Genomic DNA, 25163 nt, shown 5'->3' on the forward strand with positions numbered 1-25163 from the left:
TAAGTGTGAGAGCACAGCACATTTACCTGCAGCAGCAGCAGCAGCTCTGCTCTCAATATATATTTAATATAAAGAGGGAGTAATACTGGAGCTTGGCCCTGTACTATACAATAAATATAACAACTAGAAATGCATAAAATGCTCTACAGAAGGAAAACCACTGGATTTTATTGAGAGCTTGATCATGCAGAAAAAATGATGTCTTCTGGCTCTGAACTGTCCTTTGTCTCTCTTGCTTGCTTAAGATATCTTCTCTTGCGCAAAGTACCTCTCTCTCCCTTTTTCCCTCTCTATTCATTCGTCTGTCTCTTCTGATCCATCGGATGTGTCACTGTTTCTCCTATCCAGATAGGCTGCAAAAATAAAAAACAATGTAATCCCCTCTCTTGCTAGCTGTAAAATTTACCGAAAATGGAGAAATGAAGGCCAATATGATTCCTCTCAAACTATACCTTTGAAGAGCTTGGATTTTTTCTTATTCTGTTCAACTTCAAACTTATCTAATTCTTCCATTAGTGTCTGTATTTCTTGCCTTAATGACTTCATCTTGTTAATTAGAAGATCTCTTTTGATTTCCAGGCTTTCCAGACGGGCCATCCTCTCATTCTCCAGAGAGGACATAGACTTAGGTTTAATGATGACAAAAGTTTCCTATAAAAAAAATAATACAATGGAACCTCAATTTTACATCCCCTGATTTTGTGTTCCCTCATTTTACATTGTTGTTTTGTGGTTCCACTTATATATTATGCATAATACATTTCCCTGATTTTACTTTTTCCTGGATTCTACACCATATTCCCATGAAAAACGTAATATGGGGGTTCTACTGTATATAAAAAAAGGATTAAGCATATTGATGTAAAATCATTGATAAATTATTATATATGATTTTTTTTCTGTAGCTTGGATATACAGGTATGAGACATGTTATCCAGAATGCTCCAGACCTGGGGTTTTTAGGATAAGGGAACTTTGTGCAATTTAGATCTCCATACCTTAAGGGGCGGATTTATCAAGAGTCGAATTTGAAAATCTTAGAAATTTCAAATTCAAAAAGACAAACCGAAATTAAATCGAAGGTTTTTTTTGGCCGAATAGGTCAGTTTTTTTATCGAATAGGTCCGTTTTCGATTAAATTCAAATCATACAAATCGAAGTCATAGCGCATTCGAATCGTATGATCCAAAGTTTTTTCCCAAAAAAACCTCAGATTTTTCAAAGTCCACCAATTGACTCCAAATAGGATCTAGGAGGTCACCCATAGGCTAAAACAGCAATTCGGCAGGTTTTAGATGGCGAATGTTCGAAATCGAATAGACAGTACATGATAAATTTTGAATTTCGAATCTTCTAATTTTTTTTTAAATTCAAATCGAATTTGGACTATTCCCTAGTCGAAGTACGCAAAAATTAGCTAGAAACTTTATTTTCACTTTGACCTTTGATAAATCTGCCCGAAAGTGTACTTAAAAATAATTTAATATTAATTAGACCCAAATGGATTGTTTTTGGCTCCAATAAGGATGAAATATATAATCGTTTGGATTAAGCACAAGGTACTGTTTTATTATTACAGAGGAAAAAGTTATTTATTATTTGATAATAATGGAGTCTATGGCCTTCCCGTAATTCTGAGCTTTCTGGATAACAGGTTTTCAGATATCCTATCCCATACCTGTATACACAGACATATAAAGATGTAGTCAAGTAAAATAAAATAAACACAAACTTTTCTTTAAAAAGTGTACTGGATCTGTTATGAGCCAAATGTTTTTCTCTTTGGTGGATGAAAGGGTTCAGGTTCGGTTACCCCAGTCCTAAGGATTCATCTAAGTAAAATTCTTCAATGGCAACAAAAAGTTCAAAGAAAAACCTGTATTTAATGTATCCCTAATATCCAAAGGTCTTAGTATTCTTACCTTCTCCTCTCGGGGCAAGATGACACAAAGCCTACGAATTCTTTCAAAAAATCCAGGTGAAGCTGTTTTATACAGTAAAATATAATTATAGATATATTAAAGATTATGCTGAAACAAACTGAACAGGTAATTTAAAGTATAGAACAGGGGCATGTGCATATATATATACATACAGTCATATGAAAAAGTTTGGGAACCCCTTTTAATTCTTTGGAGTTTTGTTTATCATTGGATGAGCTTTCAAAGTAGCAATATGCATCATAACAAAATTAGACAGGGATATTACATCAATACTTAGGGTGGATATTCCAACAAGACGATGACCCTAAACACACTTGGAAATCTACAAAGGCATTTATGCAGAGGGAGAATTACAATATTGTGGAATGGCCGTCATAGTCCCAGACTTGAATATCATGGAAAATCTATGGTATGATTTGAAGCAGGCTGTCCATGCTAGGCAGCCATCAAATTTAACTGAACTGGAGAGATTTTGTATGGACAATTGGTCAAAAATACAACCATCCAGAATCCAAACACTCATGAAAGGCTATAGGAGACGTCTAGAGGCTGTTACATTTGCAAAAGGAGGCTCAACTAAGTATTGATGTAATATCTCTGTTGGGTGCCCAAATTTATGCAACTGTCTAATTGTTATGATGCATATTTACTGTTAATCCAATAAACTTTATGGCACTGCTGAATTACTACTGTTTCCATAAGGCATGTTATATATTAAAAGGAAGTTGTTAGTTTGAAAGCTCAGCCAATGATAAACAAAACTCCAAAGAATTAAGAGGTGTTCCCAAAGTTTTTTATATGACTACCGTATATATACAGGATATAGTAAAAGAAAAGACTGAACACAGAACATGTTATATACCTGGTTGGCTCATGGCTTGTTTTTTCCCCTACTGATGGGAGGAGGAGCTACCTTGCTGTTACCGGAGTCCTATATAAATATGATAATATAGATATATAAATTAAACATAACATGAAACTTTGGGGTGAATGGAATCATACGCCAGATAAATATATATTTACACACAAACACTGAAGTCACATGACAACAAAGTTTTGGATTTGGTTTCTAGACTAACCAGCTGGTTATGGACTAATGCAAATGAAGTAGATGGCAATCATTTTTGCCTTATCAATATGATACAAGCATCACTGGGGGATCATGATTTTGACTGCTATAACACATGCAGTTGCTAATGTCCATATCATAAACCAAATATAATATTTAGGGTTATGGTAGACAGGATGTTTGGTCACCCCTGCTTATCCCACAACCAGCAGACAACAAAACGTCCCGTTATATTCTTTACTTAATGTAAATCATTGGTGGTAAAAAATATTCATCATGTTATAGCCTGAAGTTGCCTTGTGCAATGCAAATGTTTTATCATTAGTGATTTATAGTAATCCTGGTAGGCATGTAACCATGGGGAAAATTTACTAAAGCGCGAAGCGGCTAACGCTAGTGCAAATTCGCCAAATTTGTCATTTCGTTACTTCACCGATTGCTGTCGTAAATTCGCTAGCGAAGTGCTTCTTCGCACCCTTTGGCCAGGCAAAGTTGTGCTATGGCGACGGGACGTAACTACGCTAATTTACTGACTTGCGCATTTTACTGAACGTTACCTCTTGCGTCAGATAAGGCGAAGTTCAATACAATAGATAGGAGTTTGTCCAAAAATAGTTAAAAAAAATTTTAAGTCCCAAAAATCGCTGGTGTCTTACTTTTTTAAGAATGATAGCGTGAAAAATAGCATAATTTTTTTTTGGGGTACCCTCCTTCCCCCCTAGATTTCCTAACATATGGCAACTCAACTCAACAGTGGGCACATGTGTAGGGCAATAGAACACCTTTTTTTATTTCTTAAAGGTTTCCTGGGCTTGTGTAGTGTAATGTAGTTGCTGCAACATAAACGTCCATTATATTTTAACTTTGCGCCGTATGCAAATTAGGCATCACTAGCGTAACTTTGCTTTGCCTGACGAATTAACGATAGTGCAACTTCGCTACCGTTCGCCCCATGAGCGCAACTTCACATTTTAGTTAATTTGCGCAGCGCTGGCGAAACTATGCCTGGCGAAGTGCGGCGAAGCTGTCGCTGGTGCAACTTCGTATCTTAGTGAATTTGCCCCTAAATGTTTATTTGTCCTCACTGGGTGACTAAAGGACACGTCTGCCATCACACTAAAGCGTATAACTTATTGAAGCGTTCCCTCTGAAGTGGGGATATGGCATAAACACAAATGTCCAATCAGGAGTTCATGCATTTAATGTCAAATTAAGCCTATTGAAGAGAAACCACCCAAAAACTGCTTTTTTGCAGTGAAGGAAAATATAATTCAAAGCAATGTTCCAATATATGTATTACAAGTACAGGATCTTTTATCTGGGAACTCAACATCCAGAAAACTGAGTTACAGGAAGACCTTCACCCATGGAGTCCATTTTAAGCAAATTTCCATTAAAAAAAAAAAAAAAAAAAAAAGAATGTCCTTTTTCTCTATAATAATAATAAAACCGTATATACTGGCAGAAAAAATACCATATTGAGAAAACTCAAGGACCCAGGCATTTCAAATGATAAATCCCATACACGTATTTAGTATTTTGTGCCATTTTAAAGTTATTTGTAAATCTAAGTTACTGTTGATTTGCATTATCTGATGTCAATCTGGGCTAAAAATGACTGTTAAACTTTAAAAATGTTACCTCTATTGGAGCTACCTGTGGGCTGCTGTCTGTTACAGGTGACAGGTGGAAGTGTCATAGGGTCCTTGTCCAAAAGCATGGTTGGATGTGGTAGCCAATCACAGCTCTGCCTTTACACAAGGAAAGATAGGTTGCAGATTCCCCTTCATCTTCCTTTCTTTGGATTGGTTCCCTGTTAAATCTTCCTTTCAGCTGATTTTTTCTGCAGATTTTTTAACAAAGCGCCCATTCTTTTTGTTGTTATACGTGTATAAGGGCTCAACACTAGTATTTGAAAATGCTCTTTCAGGAGGGGAATGCACGAACAAAAGCATAATCTGCCCCTAGTAATGTTATTCTCCATAAGTTTTAAAACATGTGGGGTACATTTTGCAGCAGTGATTGTAATCCTTCTTTCCATTCTTAGGCTGAATGAAGGTGCAGGTGCAGTACAGAAATTGCATGCCAGGTTGTATACTTTATATGCATCTGCCCAGGGGATCCCAGCAAAGGATAAAGAGTGGCTGTAATCTCTGGACCAACAGTTTTATGAATAAGGGATCTTTCCAAACCTTAAAAGGGAAGTAAAGTCTAAAATAGAATAATGTTGAAATGCTGTATTTTGTATACTAATCATAAACATGAACTTACTGCACCAGAAGCAAAACAAATGATTTATGCTTTCAAAGTTGGCCTCAGGGAGTCATCATCTTGTAACGTTATTTTGTTATACATCTCTGAATAACAAGACTTTGCACATGCTCAATGTGGTCTGGGCTTCAGTTGGGAGGTTAAATTCAGGGATTGTCATAAATTATCAAAACAGCACAAATCAAATAGTATCTGCCAGAAGCTGATACAGCAAGACTGATTAATCAGAATATACAGACTGCACTGTGTCTGCGGGTACAGATCACTAAACAGTGAAACAACAAACAAAGCTGTTCAAGTTCTGGGAAGTCCCTGCCCCCCACCTGCTGTTTGAAAGTGTTTGAAAGAGTTTCATTACAGCCAGGGCCCCCATCAGGGGGGGGACAGGGGGACAAGCGTACCGGGCCCGGGCATGAAGGGGGGCCCGGCAGCGCTGCATTTTTTGTAGATCCGGCCCCCCTTACGAACGCCCGAGCCGTACGTCCTCCCTCTGCGCTGCCGAATGCGGAAGTGCCGAAAAGCCGAAGCCAATGCGCCGAAAAGACCCGAAGTCACGGAAAAAGCCGAAGTCCCGAAGTGCTGAAAAGACCCGAAGTCACGAAGCGCCGAAAAGACCCGAAGTCACGAAAACAGCGGAAGCCGAAGTCCTGAAGCGGCGCAAAGACCCGAAGTCACAAAAGGTGGCGAAGTTGAAGTACTGAAGCCATGAGTTCAATTCTACTGAACACCAGTTTGTGTCTTTTTTTTTTTTTTTTAATCCCCTGGCCACCAATGTATTATTTTAATATTCTATAGGCCCCTGCCACCAATCTTTTTGTAAAACATTTTTTTTTGGGGCCCCAATTTTTTTTAACTTGTAAGGGGGCCTCTGCCACTTTTTTTTTTTTTGGGCCCCCAATTTTTTTTATAAGGGGGCCCTGACCATCAATAGCTTTTTATAACTTGTGTGGGGGGGTTACTTTTTTTTGTCTGTGTGGTCTTTTAACTGCGATGTGGAGTGGGCGGCATATGGGGTGGAGCTTGGTCGTCAGTGTGGGCGGGGCCCAGGGGGCCCCAAAAATTTTGTTGTACGGGGCCCCCTGATTTCTAATGGCGGCCCCGATTACAGGCAGCTGTTAGAACTGATACGATAGTTGCTAATACTCCACAGATGCTGCTGAGAAATGTATCATTGAATGTAACTAAAACAATAGACAGGAACATTAAACTTACAAGCTTTTGGAAAAATTGTAAAATATAAAAGTTGGAAAGCAACTGAAAAAAAGTCTTTATTTCTGGCTAACAATCTGAATACAACTGAATTTAAAAAACGGTTTGGAAGGTAAACAACCCCTTTAACTAAAATAGGCAAAAAAAATGTATGTTTGGTACAAGTCTGAATTATTGAACTCCTGTTCAACAGGGATATGGGATATAGCGGCCCTTTAAAGTGCTATTGACTCATTCTGATGTGACATGGAAATCATGTTAGCATTTGCCCAAGGTCATTATTTTAGTTTTTAAGGGCAGAGACGCACGCAGCTATTTCAGGAGATTAGTCGACAAATCGTTTTTTCTTCGGGTGACTAACCGGCTAGAATGTAAATCACTGGCGGGGTGGCATTCGGAACGATTCGTTTTTCCGAAGTCGCTTTAAGGGTGAGTTTCAGATACTACCCCCTTCCATTTCTCCTTTATGCAGGATTGGGTAGCAGGGCTGGCAGCATAAGGTGCAAATAGAATGGGATACAGATAAAGACAGAGCCTAAGCCAGTAGTACTCATACTGTGGGGCCAGAACAGTGGGAAAGGGTACTTCATCTGAAGGTCAAATTGGAATAAATGTGTGGGCCATTGCTTATTTGCTAACTTTAATATTCATGGAACTGGATATTTATGTAACTGTTAATGACCATGTTTTTATACATATGTACCCTTGTTATGAGCCAAGGAGGGCCAGACCATAAGGGGCCTATTAATCATGCTGTGTAAAAAGCGGAGTAAAAGTCACCTACAAGTTAGAAAACAAAGCATAGATCCGCTTGGTTGCTTTGGTCAAAACCACCAGTGATGTTTTCCTCCAACTTTTACACAGCATGATTAATAGGCCCTTAGACTCAAATAGGACCTAAATTCCAAAAAGTTTGAAGACATAAAGACAATATATATGTAAAAAAGAGAAACATAACATATGGTGCAAGTAATGTGCATGAGACTGTATTGTAAGATAAAGACTACTCCACTCCTGTGGGTTTGTTTTTCTTGCCATTTAAAGCACATCCTTAACACCATAGCAAAGACAACTGCTGATTAGTGCATTGCTATAGACGCTCGCGAGCTAAACTGATGGCAGAGGATGCTTTTCTACAGCACAAAAGAAAACACAGACTAAAAGCACATATCAAATGATCTTGGCCTGCTCAGTATATCTAAAGCAAACAAAAATAACAGACGCATTGCAACTTAAATTATATACATACTTTTTATTAATATAGTTCAGTTGTATTGTCAAGTTGCTTCTTTTTTTTTTTTCCTTCCCACAAAAAAAAATTATGTACAGAAATATTACAAAATACAAATGGTCTACACATAAAATTCTTTCTGCTTCGTACATAGCGGGATCTAATCAAAGCATCTGCAAGACAACTGCGTAAAAACATCACGCAGCCAATAACATTTTTAATAAAAGTGTTGTTTATAAACAATACATCATGATGTTGGCAGATCTCAGAGCACATGGCAGATAGAATTGGCTAGCACCATATTGGTTGGTATACTCTTAAAGGAGAAACAAACCTTTAATAAAAAACCCTACTTGCTAAACTACATAGACCCCCCTCCCCCCAGCCTAGCTGCCCCCCCCCAAGCAAATGCCCCCAACGCTGTACTTACCCCTCCATGCAGATTCTGTCCAGTGGAGTTCACAGCGCCATCTCTTCAGTAATCTTCGGAATGAGACTGGCGAAATGGCACATGAGCAGTTGGAGCAATTATCTGTTTCGCAACAACTATGCATGCGCCAAAACTCACGAAAATTGCAGAAGCGTCTGTCTCATTCCGAAGATTACCGAAGCAGCTGAAGATGGCGCTCGTGAACTCCGCTGAACAGAATCTGCATGGAGGGGTAAGTAAAGAGTTAAGGGCATTTGCCCAGGGAGCAGCTAGGCTGGGAGGGGGGTCTATGTAGGGTAGGTTTTTTTATTTTTTTTTTATTAAGGGTTTGTTTCTCCTTTAATGAGAAATGCAAGTTGTAAACAGATTGGCTGGAGTCCCAGAGAAGTTACATCTTAAAACTGTGCCGTTTACAATTCTACGCACATTACTACGAAGCCTGGACGACTTGAGTGTTTGCCAGTAGATCTTTCCTCCTTGCAGATGTATTGGCAAAGGAATTATTTTGGGTTCATTTTTTTTCAAACCACTGAGCCGAGTAGGTACTTGCAGTGCTTACAAAGTCCATACATTTCCATAAAACCTACACTAAGGACTGAGCTTGGATTTAAAAGTCTATTTGCGGGAAGGCTTGTTCTCTAGAAGCAGGATGACAAGTCTGTTGCGGAATGACTTGATCTTGTTGGTGTACAGCATGAATGTTGACATGAGCTTCTCCCGAAGGGCCCGGAGTGGGGATGGACTGTGACAGTCAGGGACATTCAGTAAGGTGTGAAAAAACTCCGTCCAAAGCTCCCCGTGTTGGTATCTAAACAACATGAACATAAAGAAAGTCAGGATAAACTATAAACTAGTATCAAACATGTGAACATTCTTTAGTAATTTACTTTAAAGGCATTTACAGTACATTGATGAGCTAAAAAAAAACCAAACAAAACACACTGGCTCAAACTAAAAAGGTACGAGCCAAAGCTTTCTTGCTGCCTGTAGCATATCCCAAACACGGGTTTCCCCTCCAAATGCACCCAGTGTTACCAGCCTACGTAATCAACTAGAAGTAGATGGTTCATGGTTGGAGCTACAATTGCCAGTGAATGTAAGGTGAGGATCAAATATAAGCCAAAGTATTACCTATGGAGCTGTACACACATGAATGCAGGTAAGCTTGAGAACAGCAGCTTATTCTGTTTGTCTCTACTTTGTCTGTTCATGTAGGACACTATAGGGTTAATGAGGCTTATTTAAATTGTTACAGTCAGCATTTAGAATTATTTGAGTAATAATGAGTACAATACCTTTTAAAAGATCCATCTGGTTTCCAGACTCCTTGCTCGTTCTTCACTTTCATATAATTGCCAAACATCATACAGTAAACTGTCCCGGCCACTCCAAAATAGTCAGTCTGGAAGCAGAAACATTATTTCATAGGATTGATGAGAAAGGCAGCATTTTTCTGTTTTTTTTTTTAATACCAGTAAATCACTTGAAAACAAATTATCTGATGGATGTATCCAATGTATGCATCATATCATTAATTTTAGAAGGAAAAGACTGCACCAGATGCTATAATTGAGCTTGCAATATCTGTATGGACTTTTAAAGGGTGAATGTTTAATTACTTTATATCTGATTTTCTTCCATTCCTGTTACTGGCTGAAATCCGCCACAGGACACTAGTATTGGTGTTTTTTTAGCAGAAACGCCAATACGTCAAGAAACTACCAAATCAATAGACTCGATGGATCTGCACGTTTGAAACCACACTTTACGTAAATACGCAGCGTATTTTAAATATGGCGTCCAAATTCAATGAGAACAATGAGAAGTGCATGTTGGGAAAAGAATCCTACGTGCTGAAAAACGCATTTTGACGGTTGCATGTGTTTTCAGTAGCGTATTTACGTCTGGCTGTTCTTTTTTAAAAACGCAACGTAAAAACGCTGCAAAAACGCCACGTCTGGCCTTACCCTTAGGCAAAATGTGGTAATAATCAGGTGACATTGCTTCTATGAGCACTGCTGATCACTGGTCTCTTATGAATTCTATATAAGCTGTTTGTAGAGGCCAGACATTGCTCTTGGCAAAGGTCAATTGACAGCCATTTCAAGGAGAAGACAATATGATGAAACTTACCTGATAGTTCCATGGCTTTTTAGTCAGCATTTCAGTGCACTGAAAGCAAGACGTATCGCACTTTCCCATGAAAGCAGTTCCTTTAGGAAAGAGAGTCATGTCTATGCTCTGACCCAGATCAATCAATGCCAGACCATGAGATACAAAATCAAGGCTGCACGATTCATTCTCCAGGAACCTGACAAACAAAAATCCTACATTAATCAAAGGCTAAACAATTTCCTTTAGAAATTCTTGTGTCGATTAAAGTCTTGAGATTTTTTTTCTTATGTTTATTATGGAGAACAAAACTCCATACACAATTTACATAAGGTCTAAGAATATACTGGATAGTAGTTGAGATGGGGCATCTAGCCTTAAACTGTACATCTCCAATAAGGGAGCAAAGAAGTCAGGCATGTTGGTCAGGTTCTGCTTTATGAAACAGTGAAATTCCTGCAAAAAAAACCAAAATGCATCAAGGAAGCGTAAAATCATTAAATTAAAGCGTTTTGAGTTTAGGGATGCACTGAATCCACTATTTTGGATTCTGCCAAACCTCCGAATCCATCACAAAAGATTCGGACGCATACGCAAATTAGGGGTGGGAAGGGGAAACCATTTTTTACTTCCTTGTTTCAGACAAAAAGTCACACAATTTCCCTCCCCACTGCTAATTTGTATATGCAAATTAGGATTCAGATTTGGTTTAGCCAGGCAGAAGGATTCGGCCAAATCCTGCTGAAAAAGGCCAAATCAAAAACCGATTCGGATTTGGTGCATCCCTATTTGAGTTTGAAATCACTTTACAAAAACAGTTCCAATCTGTAGAAACCTTGGGTTGCCCAAAGGCAGAAAGTAAATTACAGGGATATTCGTGTTTAATGCGTGTTTTCTGTAAACATATTTTTGGAAATATAGGATTTCTATCTATAATGACAATAGATGTGTAAACTCTTAATGAGTTTGTTGCATACCTCAAGTGGGGTCTTAAGCCTAAAAAGTGTAAAAACGACTGTCGCAATAACAAATAGGACATCAAATCAAAATAGTAAAACAACTGTGATGTTAACATAAACTGCCACTGGTAGGACAATTACCTTTCACCAATCGCAAAGTTATCAGGCTTGACGTCTCCATGGATAATCCCAATGTTATGGAGCTGTTCCACCATGTAGAGGATGTTGATGGCAAAATACATGACTAGTGGTGCTGGCATTACTTTCTCACTCAGTTTCTTGTACAGATTAATGGCATTCTATAGAGCAAAAAAAGAAAGATGTGAATGTAATAATAGTCTTAATGGACTCATTTACATTGCAGTTTAGGGGGTTAAAACAAAGAGGATACTGTTATGTTGCTCTATTTAAAGGAGAAGGAAAGGCTAAAACTAAGTAAGATTTATCAGAAAGGTCTATATAAATATACCAGTAAACCCTCAAAGTAATGCTGCTCTGAGTCCTCTGTCAAAAGAAACACTGCATTTCTTTCCTTGTATTGTGTACACATGGGCTTCTGTATCAGACTTCCTGTTTTCATCTTAAACCTCCAGGGCTAGGTCTTGAGCATGCTCAGTTTGTTCCTCTCCCCCTGTCTCCTCCCCTCCCTGCTGTAATCTGAGCCCAGAGCTATGAGTGAGCAGGGAGAGACTCAGGCAGGAAGTGATGTCACAGCAAGCTAATATGGAGTGGCTATCCTAAACATACAAAGAGAGCTTCTAGAGTTTTTTACTCAGATATGGTAAAGCATTCTACAGAATAAATATAGTGTTATTGCTTGCACTATTGCAGCTAATCTATTGGCAATAAAATGCCTCTGTAGCTTTCCTTCTCCTTTAACACTAACACAGAATGGTTGTAAAGAAGTGTAAGACGTTTGCATGATCTCAGCGTCTGGTTGGGTTTCCTCCCACCCTCCAAAAACATACATGCAGGTTAAGTGGTTCCAGATTAAAATTACCATAGTGTGTATTTAAATGTGAAATATGAATAAGTAAATAATGATAATCTTACCAGCAATGAACCATAGTTGTACAGATCACCAACCAGCACGCTTCCATTGTCAAACAGATGTGCAGCATGGAAGCCTATAAACAGATGCCTTAATTCTGGATTTATCCTCTCTCTTATCTGTGTTCCAATGTAGAACTCCCAGGGCTTGGCTGGCTTTTGAACCTAAATGTCAAAAAATAAAATCCAGATACATGTAAGTCCCCAATATAACTGTGCACCCTCAATTATCAAATAATGAATTTCCCTTTGTTATTTAAAGTCTCAAAGACATTACAGCAACATTGAACTAACTAGCATAAAAATCGACCTTAGAGTAAAAAGTATGTGAACATTCACATGTGTTTGCTCGGACACTCTGCTGGTGTTTTGCTCGTCTTTACTGGGTAATTACACTCTCAAACAAGGTCATAACTTCATACTATTCAGCAACTGAAAAAAACTCTTTAGTGCTCAGTATAATTTCATACCTATTACGAAACAATACTTGTTTATGGCACAAGCAGATACAGTGCAATAGGCAGTAGATAGTGACATACTGGTTTCCTTACCTTTAATATAAACTTCTGATTACTCTGGATATTTGTATCCAACAAGGAGGCCTGATAGACATGCGCAAATGCTCCTTCCCCGAGCAGATTATCAATATAAAATGAATTGGATCCTTTTCGAAAAGAACAATGAATTAATACAGAAGTAAATACTTTATGCAGGCATACAAATGCTGTTGGTCTGTTTATCTACTTAGAATGGGTTTTGCCAGAAAATTGCGTGTTGCTTGAAATGCAAACTGATGCTCTTCTGGGCTTAATGATGATCTATTTTCCTCCCGTATATATACCAACATGGTAGACATATTCACATGCAGGTACAGGGCAGCTATTCTTATAAGCCCAATGGTACTTGGGACCATGCTGATCAATGTGGCACTCTCAGGGAGAACAGCACTAATCAAACAACCTTCTCTGCGAGTAGGCGTTTCCCTTCACTTGAATGGAAAGTGGTGTCTGCTATTCAAGTGACTGAGAAAAACACCATAAGTGTCATTGTCGGTTTTGCTCTTAGTATAACTGTGCCTAGATTTATCCTTAGCCTGCATTAGATTTCACTGTAGATAGCAAGCTGTTAGACCAGGGGTCCCCAACCTTTTTAACCCGTAAGCCACATTTAAGTATAAATAATGTTGGAGAGCAACATAAGCATGCAAAAAGTCCCTTGGGTGACAAAGGCTGTGATTGGGTACTGGCAGCTTCTATGTGGATTTGCAAGCCAACAAGAGGCTCTGTTTGGCAGTAGACATGTTTTTTATGCAAATAAACCTTGCCTTTAAGGAAGGCCACTGGGAGCAACATCCAAGGGATCAGAGAGCACCATGCTGCTCACGAGCCACTGGTTGGGGATCACTGGGTTAGACAAATAACACTGCTTGGACGTAAATAAAGATGAAACCAAATGAGAAAAGGATAAGTACATACCCAGCTTCACTTCCATCTTGGGTTTCAAAACAGGAACCATTGTGTGACACTGATAGTAGTTTTCATGAGAACCAAGTGATTTTGGTAGTTCAGACAGGAGACGGTCGATTCGTTTTTCATCCCATGCATTTTCAATAATAACCAGTTCTGTTAAGAGAATAAAAGTATAGTTTCTAATCATTCATCATCATTACGGTTTATCTAGAGTTGAATGGCTGCAGCTTGCAGTTACAGGAGAGTTGAATAATGGAGTATGTATATGGGAAGGTTAATCCTGCTGCAGAAGGCCAGGTAAAAACAAAAATATCTAATTTACTAGAATTAAATCAATTAGCAACCAGTTATAGTAGAGGGATCTATCAAGGCTGATTGATTGGTAGAATATAAAAAGTAACACCAAATAAAATGTTTGCTTCAGAAACACTTCTATAGTTTATATAAAACAAAAAGCTGCTGTGTAGTTTGGGAAACCCTTTCAAGCTGAATATGGTAGATCCACTTAAAAAAAGGGCATATATTACAGCACAAAATGTAAAATACCCAATATACATTAATTGTTCTTATATCATATATTATGTTTGTGCTTTATATAAGTCCAGCTAACCCAAATGTAATTGATAGATATATATATATAAAAAATACTTTACCAGGTGGAGCATTAACAATGGTTTCTGTTTTTTCCTCTTCATATGGATCCAGAGTTTGTGTGGTTACCCCCCAGGGATCTTCCAAGCTTCCCAGTGCGGGTTGGTACAATGTATCTGATAGTTTGCATGCTGCCAGTTTCTGGCCGGTCTGCTCCACATAATCAGATATAAGCTCAGCTGCCGGAGATTCAGCAGGTATAACAGTGCATGAAGGAGACTGCACTGCACCCGAGATTTTGGAATGCTCTGGGCTTTGTTCTTGTATTGGACTACAAAGAGAAACAATACAGATTTACAATCATTGCACGTATACAAAAGCAGCCTGGCCTGCATATCTAATATATTGTTTTTTAAAGCAATTATATGAAAGCAAGGCTCAGATAATGATTTCCCCACAATTTGTGGATTTGAACAGGCTTAACAAGGTAAGCATATTAATTGCACTGCACTGGGTGTTGCTAGTAGCATTGGAGAACACACAGGCCCATGTATGTGGGATTTAATATACCGTTATTATAAAAGCCCATGTATGGACCATTCTGGTTTCTTGTTGCAATGCTCTAATAGGACACTGCAAATCTGACAGATACGTGCAGGGCCGCCATTAGAAATCACGGGGCCCCGTACAACAAAATTTTTGGGGCCCCCTGGGCCCCGCCCACACTGACGACCAAGCTCCGCCCCATATCCCGCCCACATCGCAGTTAAAAGACCACACAGACATCAGCGCTAAAAAAGTAACCCCCCCCCACACAAGTTGTAAAAAGCTATTGATGGTCAGGGCCCCCTTATAAAAAAAATTGGGGCCCCAAAAAAAAAAAAATTAATTTTTTTTTTTTTAAAAACATTGGTGGCAGGGGCCCCCTGTTAAAAAAAACTTGGGGCCCCAACAAAAAAAAATGTAAAAAAAACTAAAAAATAAACAAACATTGGTGGCAGGGGCCCCCTTCTAAGTTAAAAACAAATTGGGGCCCCAAAAAAAAATTTGAAAAAAAATTAATTTTTTTTTGAAAAAAAAAAAAAAACATTGGCGGCAGGGGCCCCCTTATAAGTTAAAAACAAATTGGGGCCCCAAAAAAAAAATTTTTTTGAAAAAAAAAAAATGGTGGCAGGGGCCCCCTTACAAGTTAAAAACAAATTGGGGCCCCAAAAAAATTTTTTAAAAAAAAAAATTTTTTTTTGAAAAAAAAAAAAAAAAACTGGTGGCAGGGGCCCCCTTACAAGTTAAAAAATTTGGGGCCACCAAAAAGAAAATTAATTTTTTTTTAAAAAAAAAAACCCAAAAAAAAACAATGGTGGCAAGGGGCCCCTTACGAGTTAAAAAAAAAAATTGGGGCCCCAAAAACAAAAGTTTTAAAAAAAAGATTGGTGGCAGGGGCCTATAGAATATTAAAATAATACATTGGTGGCCAGGGGATTAAAAAAAAAAAAAAACACAAACTGGTGTTCAGTAGAATTGAACTCATGGCTTCAGTACTTCAACTTCGCCTCCTTTCGTGACTTCGGGTCTTTTCACCGCTTCAGGACTTCGGCTTCGGCTGTTTTCGTGACTTCGGGTCTTTGCGCTGCTTCAGGACTTCGGCTTCGGCTGTTTTCGTGACTTCGGGTCTTTTCGGCGCTTCGTGACTTCGGGACTTCGGCTTTTTCCGTGACTTCGGGTCTTTTCGTCGCATCGGCTTCGGCTTTTCGGCACTTCCGCATTCGGCACTGAAGAGGCAAGACGTACGGCTCGGGCGCTCGTAAGGGGGGCCCGGATCTTCAAAAAAATGCAGCGCTGCCGGGCCCCCCTTCATGCCCGGGCCCGGTACGCTTGTCCCCCCTGTCCCCCCCTGATGGCGGCCCTGGATACGTGCATCAGCTTAAAGGGGTTTGTTCACCTTTGAGGTAACTTTTAGTATGAATAGAAAGTGATATTCCAAGACAATATGCAATTGGTTTTCATTATTTGTGGTTTTTCAGTTATTTAGCTTTTTATTCAGCAGCTCTGCAATGTTTAGCAATCTGTTTGCTAGGGTCCAAATTTCCCAAGCAACCATACACTGATTTGAATAGGAGACTGAAATATGAATAGGAGAGGCCTGAATAAAAAGAGGAATAATATATTTGTAGTCTTACATGTCATTTGCTTTTAGATGGGGTCAGTGACTCCCATTTGAAAACTGCAGAGAGTCCGAAGAAAACGGCAAATATTTAAAAAAAAAAAAAAAAACTATAAAAAGAAATAAATAATGAAGACCAATTGAAAAGTTACTTAGATATGGCCATTCTATAACATACTAAAAGTTATCTTAAAGGTAAACCAACCCTCTGTCCCTCCAGCTCTCAGCATATTTACAAACTCAGCAGGAACCCTGAATCGGTCATAAAAGGACAAAGAAAGGGTTAATCACCAGAGAGTGCCAATTTGGTTGGTAGTATCTTACTGGACTAGGGTACTATTGACTAGCATGACATCATAGTGGGGCTTAATTATAAACTTGGTGCTGGGCAGATTGGGTCACACATGGAATATATTTGCCCTGCACATGGATACATTTATAAAGCTAAATAAGAGTGTGCAAACAGAATTGTGATTTTTTTTTTCACACTGTGAATGTCTATTAGAGCTCTTTAAATATGGCAAAAATAGCAAATTGCGTTTGAATTATGCTACAAGGAAAATATTCGCAAAACAATTTTGCAAATTGCAAATTTAAATTTAATGTCAATGCTGTTTTTATGCACAACAACCCCGCACAGTGGGTGCACTCAAGAAAACACCCGTATCATTTGCGAAAATGTATTCTCAATGCAAATTCGTAAAAACGGACAGAGTAGTGCAATATATTAGCGTTCAGGAAAAAACATGGGCAACACAACCATTTGCGAATAAATATGCGATGCGCAAACTTTATAAATGACCCCAACTGTCGCTTGTTCAAGGATCCCTAGCAGCTGCCCTAGGCAGTGTCCATTCACAAGAGTAAAAGTAGAGAGGTACTTGATACAAATATACCCTGGGCAGGTACTTATTTTCATGGAAGAGTAGCCTCCTTAACTGTAACGTAAATCAACCATGCAGTAGATCATATTTGCTTATGAGCACGGTCTTTCTCCACCAGCTAAAAACATCCATCTCATGTGCCATGAGCCTAAAAGGAATACCTGTTGCATATGTAAATCAAGTACAACTGTATGCAAATCCAAACAAAACAAAAGCACACGCCACTCAATGCTTCTGCAAAAATCAAAAACGCTTCTTTATTTAAGTGAGATCCCAGCAAAAAGAAGCGTTTTCGATTTTTGCAGAAGCATTGAATGGAGTGTGCCTTGGTTTCGTTTGGATTTGCATACAAGAAGGCATTCTATTTGCAGCATGGCCTGCATTGAGCACCTCCTATAAATATAAAGATACATTTTCTTTCGCGAACAAAGTTTGCAAGGAAGGAGTTAAAAAGTACAACTGTACCCTACCTTAGCTTACGGGATTTGGAGACTTGGATTACTTTATCCTCAGCAAAGTCAAAGACAGTATGGACGACACTTTCAGCAACTGCATTCTCTGAAATGACAAATCAAAACAAAAAGGCATTGAGAAAGTGTGAAAGTAGGAAGCCCACTACACAGTATGCGGTAAAAGTCTTTCACGCATATTATCCAGTTAGAGAGCAGTGTATGCACAGAGCATAGAATAAGATCTAGATTTATGCACCGGAGGTTCTGCTCTATTGCAGTGTTTTTCAACCTGTGTGCCGCGGCACACTGGTGTGCCGCAAACTAATGTTAGGTGTGCCGCGGGTTTGGACTTGGAAAAACCGCCCAATCTGCCCAAATAGTAGCGCACGCCGCACAGACACTGCTGCTCAGCTGGCTGCACGATATACGAAAATGGGCGGAGCCGAGGCGGAGACTTGTTGGGAAAGGGACTCAGAGGCAGAGCCAGAGGGAGTCTCAGAGAGGGGCGGGGCACGCCGGCCAGGGGGCGGGGCAGAGCTGGAAGAAGAACACGCAGCATGCAGGCCAGGGCGGCGGCGCGCAAAGCGCCACGCCCGGGCTGGTCTCTCTCACTCGTGGCGCCGTTCTGCCCTCACAATTGGCCCAGCTCACCTCCTACCAGATCGATGGCCTGCATGTGTTTGACTGTGTGTGTGCAGAGTTTAGCAAAGGTACACCTGCAGGAGCAGCACCGGCATAAACCTCTAATAGTAGCTTATCTGAACCACTCTACCAATTAACTTTAAACAGCACAGATCAGGTAAGAGTGTGCACTTATCTCAATAAATGCATGTGGGTGGATTGCACTGCATCCAGTGCCTGTTTGCTGCTGCTCTGGAGTGCAAACTCTTACTGGAAGGCTGCTGTTTAAAGTTAACTAACGGGTTAAGGTCACAAGACTGATCATTCATTCACTGGCTGCTGGAAAGGGGGGCTTTAAGGAGGTATAGCAGATTAATTGTTGGCTATGCTTGCTTGCTGCTGTTTCTAATTAACTGTTTCAGGGGAGTAGAGATAGAAGACAATTGCACTGTTCCGTTTCTGCTGTTTAGAATTAAGTTACATTACAGGGTATTGAGGCAGGATACAATCATATTCTTGCTTGCTGTATATGTGAGTTAATATTGGAGGTATACATCCAGGGATAGTGTAGGTAAGTGCAGCACAGAGTGTATATGGGGGATGGGAGGTATATATATATAAGGATATTAGAAGTCACTGAGGGGTGTGACCATATAAAGGCACAAGGCTACAGACTGAGTTATACAGTGGCTAGTTTTTTGATAGTCTTTGGCTGGTTTTGAAATGAAAACCTGGCAACCCTGGCTGGCTGCACTGCGTGCAGCTTCGATGTGAAGGCAGAAGGCAGAAGTGCACGGACTGACAGGTGAACGGCTAGTGCTGTTATCAAAATATTAAGGAAGCAGACCCTGCGGCTTAGCCATGCTGTAATAAGGAGAACCATATTTCTAGCTGTCTGGCTGCAATGCATGAGGCAGAAGGTTGTCAGTAAGAAAGTAGAAGGAAACATATATGAAAAGGCCAATTGAACTTTTACCTGATAAGATTTTCCAAAGCAGGTTAGCGCTGCCCTCTATTTAAGATGGTAGGGGCAATAGCGTGGGTACCCGGCATAGCAAGCTTACCCTGGCCTTGAATGATGAATGTGAGAATTCTCTCACGAACACAGAGATTAAATTATTTTGTTATTGTGTTTTTTTGTAATAACAAAATAATAATAAGTGACCTGCTTCTCCCTTTGCACAGTTGCTAGCTGAAGCACCAGATCTAGTTAGTTAGATTTGAGATTTGATTATCAGTATTGTTTATTTATAAAACCCCAACGGTCTTGGCAGCAATTATAAAATATTTGGGGGAGTGTTATTACAAAAAAACACAATAACAAAATAATTTAATCTCTGTGTTCGTGAGAGAACTATTGCCCCAACCAGCTTAAATAGAGGGCAGCGCTACCCTGCTTTGGAAAATCTTATCAGGTAAAAAGACTGCAGATGATATATAATAAAGTTCAATTGGCCTTTTCATATATGTTTCCTTCTACTTTCTTACTGACAACTTTCTGCCTCATGCATCAATGTTTAAAAAAAAGCTTACATTAACAATAGCACTTATATTGTTAATATAAGCTTTTTTTCACATTTTCAGCTGGTGGTGTGCCGCGGGATTTTTTCAATGAAAGAAATGTGCCTTGGCTCAAAAAAGGTTGAAAAACACTGCTCTATTGCTTTCTCATATCCTCAAACAGATGCAGTACTTGGCAAGATTTGATTCATGGCTGGATCATGATTACTGCTTAATGAATTTTTCTAGCTTGGTTTCATGGGATTTCCATTAATAAGACAGACAAAGGCACAATTGAGGTATTCACCCTGTCTGATGGTACAAGACAGATATGGAAAGGAGCCCCTATAAACCAACAACATGGAGAGGCGGGGCTAGAAGTTTAAAGGACAACTACACCCAAAGAGTGAATGCTTAACCACGTTAAGCGTTTCATAGCCCCTGGTACTTAATCTTAGGCATTAATGATCCCCACCAGATCATGAAGATTTATACCCAAACTGGCCGACTATGCAAATGTGCAAATAAAAAATCCAGTACACCTCCCTTTATGCTTAAAGACCTACCAAATCCCCACCTCTCCTACCATGCCTCACAAAAATGTCTTGTTAGATTACTTTTTCCAACAGCTTTTGGATTCTTAATTTGACCTACGTGTTCTCTTATTCTTTTCGTGCCCTGTTAGTGCACCCTACATTGCTTCTGACACTTCAAACGGGTCACTAAATAGATCACTGTGGACGTGTTACAATTTAAAGTCATTTATCTTAAAGCCCTTTTTTGTTACTGTCGACTTAAATTCTTTCGATACTTTCATATGTTGGCACGTAAGGCATCTGCATGATCTGGTGAGGATCATTAATGCCCAGGGGCTATGAAACGCGTAAGGCCGAATACCATGTAGTCTGTATGACTCTCTCTTTAACATGATTTTTGAATACAATAGAGTTTTGGGATAATTTTTTTTTGTTTTTTTTAGCATCCCATTACATACATTTTTTCTATGAAACGTTTACATCTTTTACCTTGAGCCACTACTTTGTGATCGCCTGTGTGCTGCATCTGAGATAACCTGACTAGGCTCTAACCGTACCAGGAATAAGTGTGGGAATAAAATACAGATCTCTGTTCATCAATTGACTCATGTGACCTAACATGTATGTGTGCCCTTGGTTTGCTTGAGTGCACCATTAATCATATGATGCCAGGAGGTGGCCCCTAGTACTTCAAATGGCAACTTTTGTGTACATTTTTGATTACACAAGGACACATTTTTTTATTATGAAAATAGCTTTTTAAAGCACGTTTTAAAATATGAGCTGTTTTATACAATATATTTTTCTAGAGAGCTACACTATTTGTTTAGGGGTGTAGTTTTCCTTTAAGAACTGCCCTACATGGTGCATTTCCAGTTTGTGCCACTGGAAAGTAGCTTCCCAATACAGCCAGATAATGGGCAGCTACTTTACCTAATGTAAATTCTAATTCATGCTATCAAACCTTACTTTTATTATGCTGGCTGAAACAATTGTGGGGTACATGACCACAGGAAAAAAAATACTCTCTGGAATTTATCCTACGACTAAAGAGAAGGGGGGGGGGGTAACAACCAACTACATGTAATTGATGCAGCAATCATACTAATAACAGAAAGTGTTTAACTTCTCTTAAATGTATATTTTTATTTACTAGATTGAAGAGAAAACATTGATTGAAAGTTTTTTTTTTTTTAATATTGCATGTTAATATACTTTGACAAATAGATGTAGAATACACAGACAGGCAGTTTGAGCAACAGAAGCAACAGTATTACCTTTATCTTCCAGGGTCTGCCATGTTGGCTGTGTCTGCTTGTTTGCAGGAGTAGATGCAAGTCGGGCTGCCAGAGCAAAGTCCCCTGTGCTGTTTGGGCTGGAGGCTAGCGTTTTGTTGCATCGAACTGCCCACACTGTACTGTCATCTACCAAAGACTCTGCTGCTTTGACCTCCTCCTATGATGATAAAGTGAGAATATTTCTAATAATGTTCTTAATAAACACAATCTATTAAAATATGTAACAAGTACATTGCATACAGACTGCTAAATAAAAAGTTAGATTGTACTGAATTTCAATGCCACAGCATTGTGCAATTAAGAGTCATGATTGATTGCTTGAAAATGGTTCATCAAACTGAAATTGGGAAACTGTATTTATACCACAGGCCATTAGCCAGTGCCAATTATAGGAGAATGTTACATTAATATTAATATAATGGTTTTGATATGGCTGAAAAGTCATTCCACTAAGTTTAGGGATTCACAGAAGAAGCTATATTGCAAAATTAAACTAGTCTGCTTTTGATGGTGGGGTTGGTTACGGCATTATTTAAATGACTAAATTGCTGGTCTGCACCAATTTCCACTGATTGCTTTTAAAGGGAATCCGAACCCAAAAAAAAATTTTGCCCAATAAAAGAATACGTAATTCTAAGCAACTATTCAATATTCATTCATCACACATTTTCTATGGTTATTTGTATGTATTGGTATTGAAATGCTATTGCCCCTTTCTAGTCTCTGTCATGGTGGCTAAGACTGTTGCTTAACAGACATGTCCTTGCTGGGAAACTACGACTTTTGCAACATTGTTTAAAACGTATCAACTAGGAGTTAGGCAAATGTTGCTTTCAATAGCAATTTTACAAATAACTTTAAAAGAACTAAAAATGTTAACACAAATCCTGGAAAGTCGCTTAGAATGTTTTATTAGGCAAATTACTATTTTGAGGTTGGCTTGCCCTTTAAATAAAATGCAAGCAGTGCAGGCCTTCTAAAATGAATTCTGTAAAGGTTCACTGATTTTTCACATGGGGAAGTGAACCATAAAATGCCTAAAATATTATGACCTAGACAACATTTATTGATTGGAAGGAAAACAGGGGGGATGAAAGGTGTGCTGGGAATACCTGTAGAGAAAGGAAGACAGGGCCTATCTGGCGTAATATCCTCTGTACACTTTAGCAGATATTAGATAGTCGGATCTACTCACATTCATGGAATATTCATATCGCAAAAAGGAATCTGATCGCGTATGCCTTCAGTGTAAGGTTAGTTTGCGGCTGGCGTGTCTGGTCAGGTTTTGTGCCTCGAGTATGTGTAGAAATGGCTTAATAGACCGCTATCTGGATCGCATTTGGATCGACCTCTGCGGGGTTGGATTAGCGGCACTTGCTGGGGTTTAGATCAGGTCGCGGTCCGGTTTCCAAACTGGCAATGTTTCGGTGTTTCCCGCAAATAAACAAGTCGGCGTTCTCCTCCACGCGGTCTTCACTCTCGTCTGGGGATGCTGTCGGCGCTGTCTTCCACTTCTCCACTGGGTGTTTAAGCTCAAAGGGGTTTGTAGCAAAATGAATCTACGGCAGTATTTTTTGCCTTTAAAGAATTTATTAAAGTTAAGTATTTATAACACAGTACAATGCCCAACGCGTTTCGTATATAATTATACTTCCTCAGGGGCTGATTTCCCATGTTGCTTCACAGAGGTGTTTTTATCCCTTCCGTGGGAGGTTCTCTTAATTAAAAATGCAAATCACATTTATTTAATCATGCCATATAAAATAGATTATATAATAATAATAATAAAATACAATATATAATAAAACAAACTTAAAAAATTAATCTTTTAAGAAGCATTTAATATCGATGTCAATATTTAGGCCTTTGGGGGTTAATGTCTTTAATTTATGGATCCAGTAAGTCTCTTCCTGTGATATTACTTTGGTCATGTCACTCCCATGCCAATGGTTCTTTTTAAGCGATATTCCCATAAAAGTTAGTTGTGTGGGATCTGAATTATGATGTGTGTTAAAGTGTGCGGGGACACTATGAGTAGTCATGCCTTTTTGTATGTTATTTACATGTTCGCGTATTCTAGTTTTCAGACTTCTGGTAGTTCTCCCCACATATTGTAACATACATGGACATTGTAATAAATATATTACGTTTTTATTATTGCAAGTAATTGTATCTTTTATGTCGAATGTTTCTTTTGTTACATTAGAATTAAAATTAAACGATTTTCTTGTATTGTTTTTGCATGTTTTACAAAGCTTTACAACTGCCGCATGAATAAAATCCCTTTTTTCCACTACTGAGAAATGTATCGTTTTTTGCTTCATTAAGAGGTAAACAGCTTGGTACTAACATTTGTCTTATGGTTTGAGGTCTTCTATAAATTACCTTAGGTTTTTCGGTTAGGAATCCAGACAAATCCCTATCATTTTTTAAGATATGCCAATGTTTATTTATTATTCGTTCCAAATTTTTATTCGAATTATTAAATGTAGTGATAAACGAAATACAGTTTTCTTGTGAAATTTTTTTTTTTTTTTCCTAACCGAAAAACCTAAGGTAATTTATAGAAGACCTCAAACCATAAGACAAATGTTAGTACCAAGCTGTTTACCTCTTAATGAAGCAAAAAACGATACATTTCTCAGTAGTGGAAAAAAGGGATTTTATTCATGCGGCAGTTGTAAAGCTTGTAAAACATGCAAAAACAATACAAGAAAATCGTTTAATTTTAATTCTAATGTAACAAAAGAAACATTCGACATAAAAGATACAATTACTTGCAATAATAAAAACGTAATATATTTATTACAATGTCCATGTATGTTACAATATGTGGGGAGAACTACCAGAAGTCTGAAAACTAGAATACGCGAACATGTAAATAACATACAAAAAGGCATGACTACTCATAGTGTCCCCGCACACTTTAAAACACATCATAATTCAGATCCCACACAACTAACTTTTATGGGAATATAGCTTAAAAAGAACCATTGGCGTGGGAGTGACATGACCAAAGTAATATCACAGGAAGAGACTTACTGGATCCATAAATTAAAGACATTAACCCCCAAAGGCCTAAATATTGACATCGATATTAAATGCTTCTTAAAAGATAAATTTTTTAAGTTTGTTTTATTATATATTGTATTTTATTATTATTATATAATCTATTTTATATGGCATGATTAAATAAATGTGATTTGCATTTTTAATTAAGAGAACCTCCCACGGAAGGGATAAAAACACCTCTGTGAAGCAACATGGGAAATCAGCCCCTGAGGAAGTATAACTATATACGAAACGCGTTGGGCATTGTACTGTGTTATAAATACTTAACTTTAATAAATTCTTTAAAGGCAAAAAATACTGCCGTA

General features: G+C 38.6%; 1 protein-coding gene across 1 annotated transcript in view; it reads right to left on the reverse strand.

Moving 5' to 3' along the window:
- Window positions 1-7729: 7729 nt before the first annotated feature.
- Window positions 7730-25163, reverse strand: part of bub1.L (BUB1 mitotic checkpoint serine/threonine kinase L homeolog) — a 37327-nt gene continuing 19893 nt past the window's right edge. The window contains 10 exon segments of the mRNA NM_001088647.1: window positions 7730-8961; window positions 9449-9555; window positions 10287-10464; window positions 11366-11523; window positions 12278-12439; window positions 12826-12938; window positions 13750-13896; window positions 14397-14665; window positions 17850-17937; window positions 21766-21943. Coding sequence (NP_001082116.1) covers window positions 8769-8961; window positions 9449-9555; window positions 10287-10464; window positions 11366-11523; window positions 12278-12439; window positions 12826-12938; window positions 13750-13896; window positions 14397-14665; window positions 17850-17937; window positions 21766-21943 — 1593 coding nt within the window. The 3' untranslated portion in view covers window positions 7730-8768.

This window comes from Xenopus laevis, chromosome 5L (assembly GCF_017654675.1).
Source record: "Xenopus laevis strain J_2021 chromosome 5L, Xenopus_laevis_v10.1, whole genome shotgun sequence".
Taxonomy (NCBI): Eukaryota; Metazoa; Chordata; class Amphibia; order Anura; family Pipidae; genus Xenopus; species Xenopus laevis.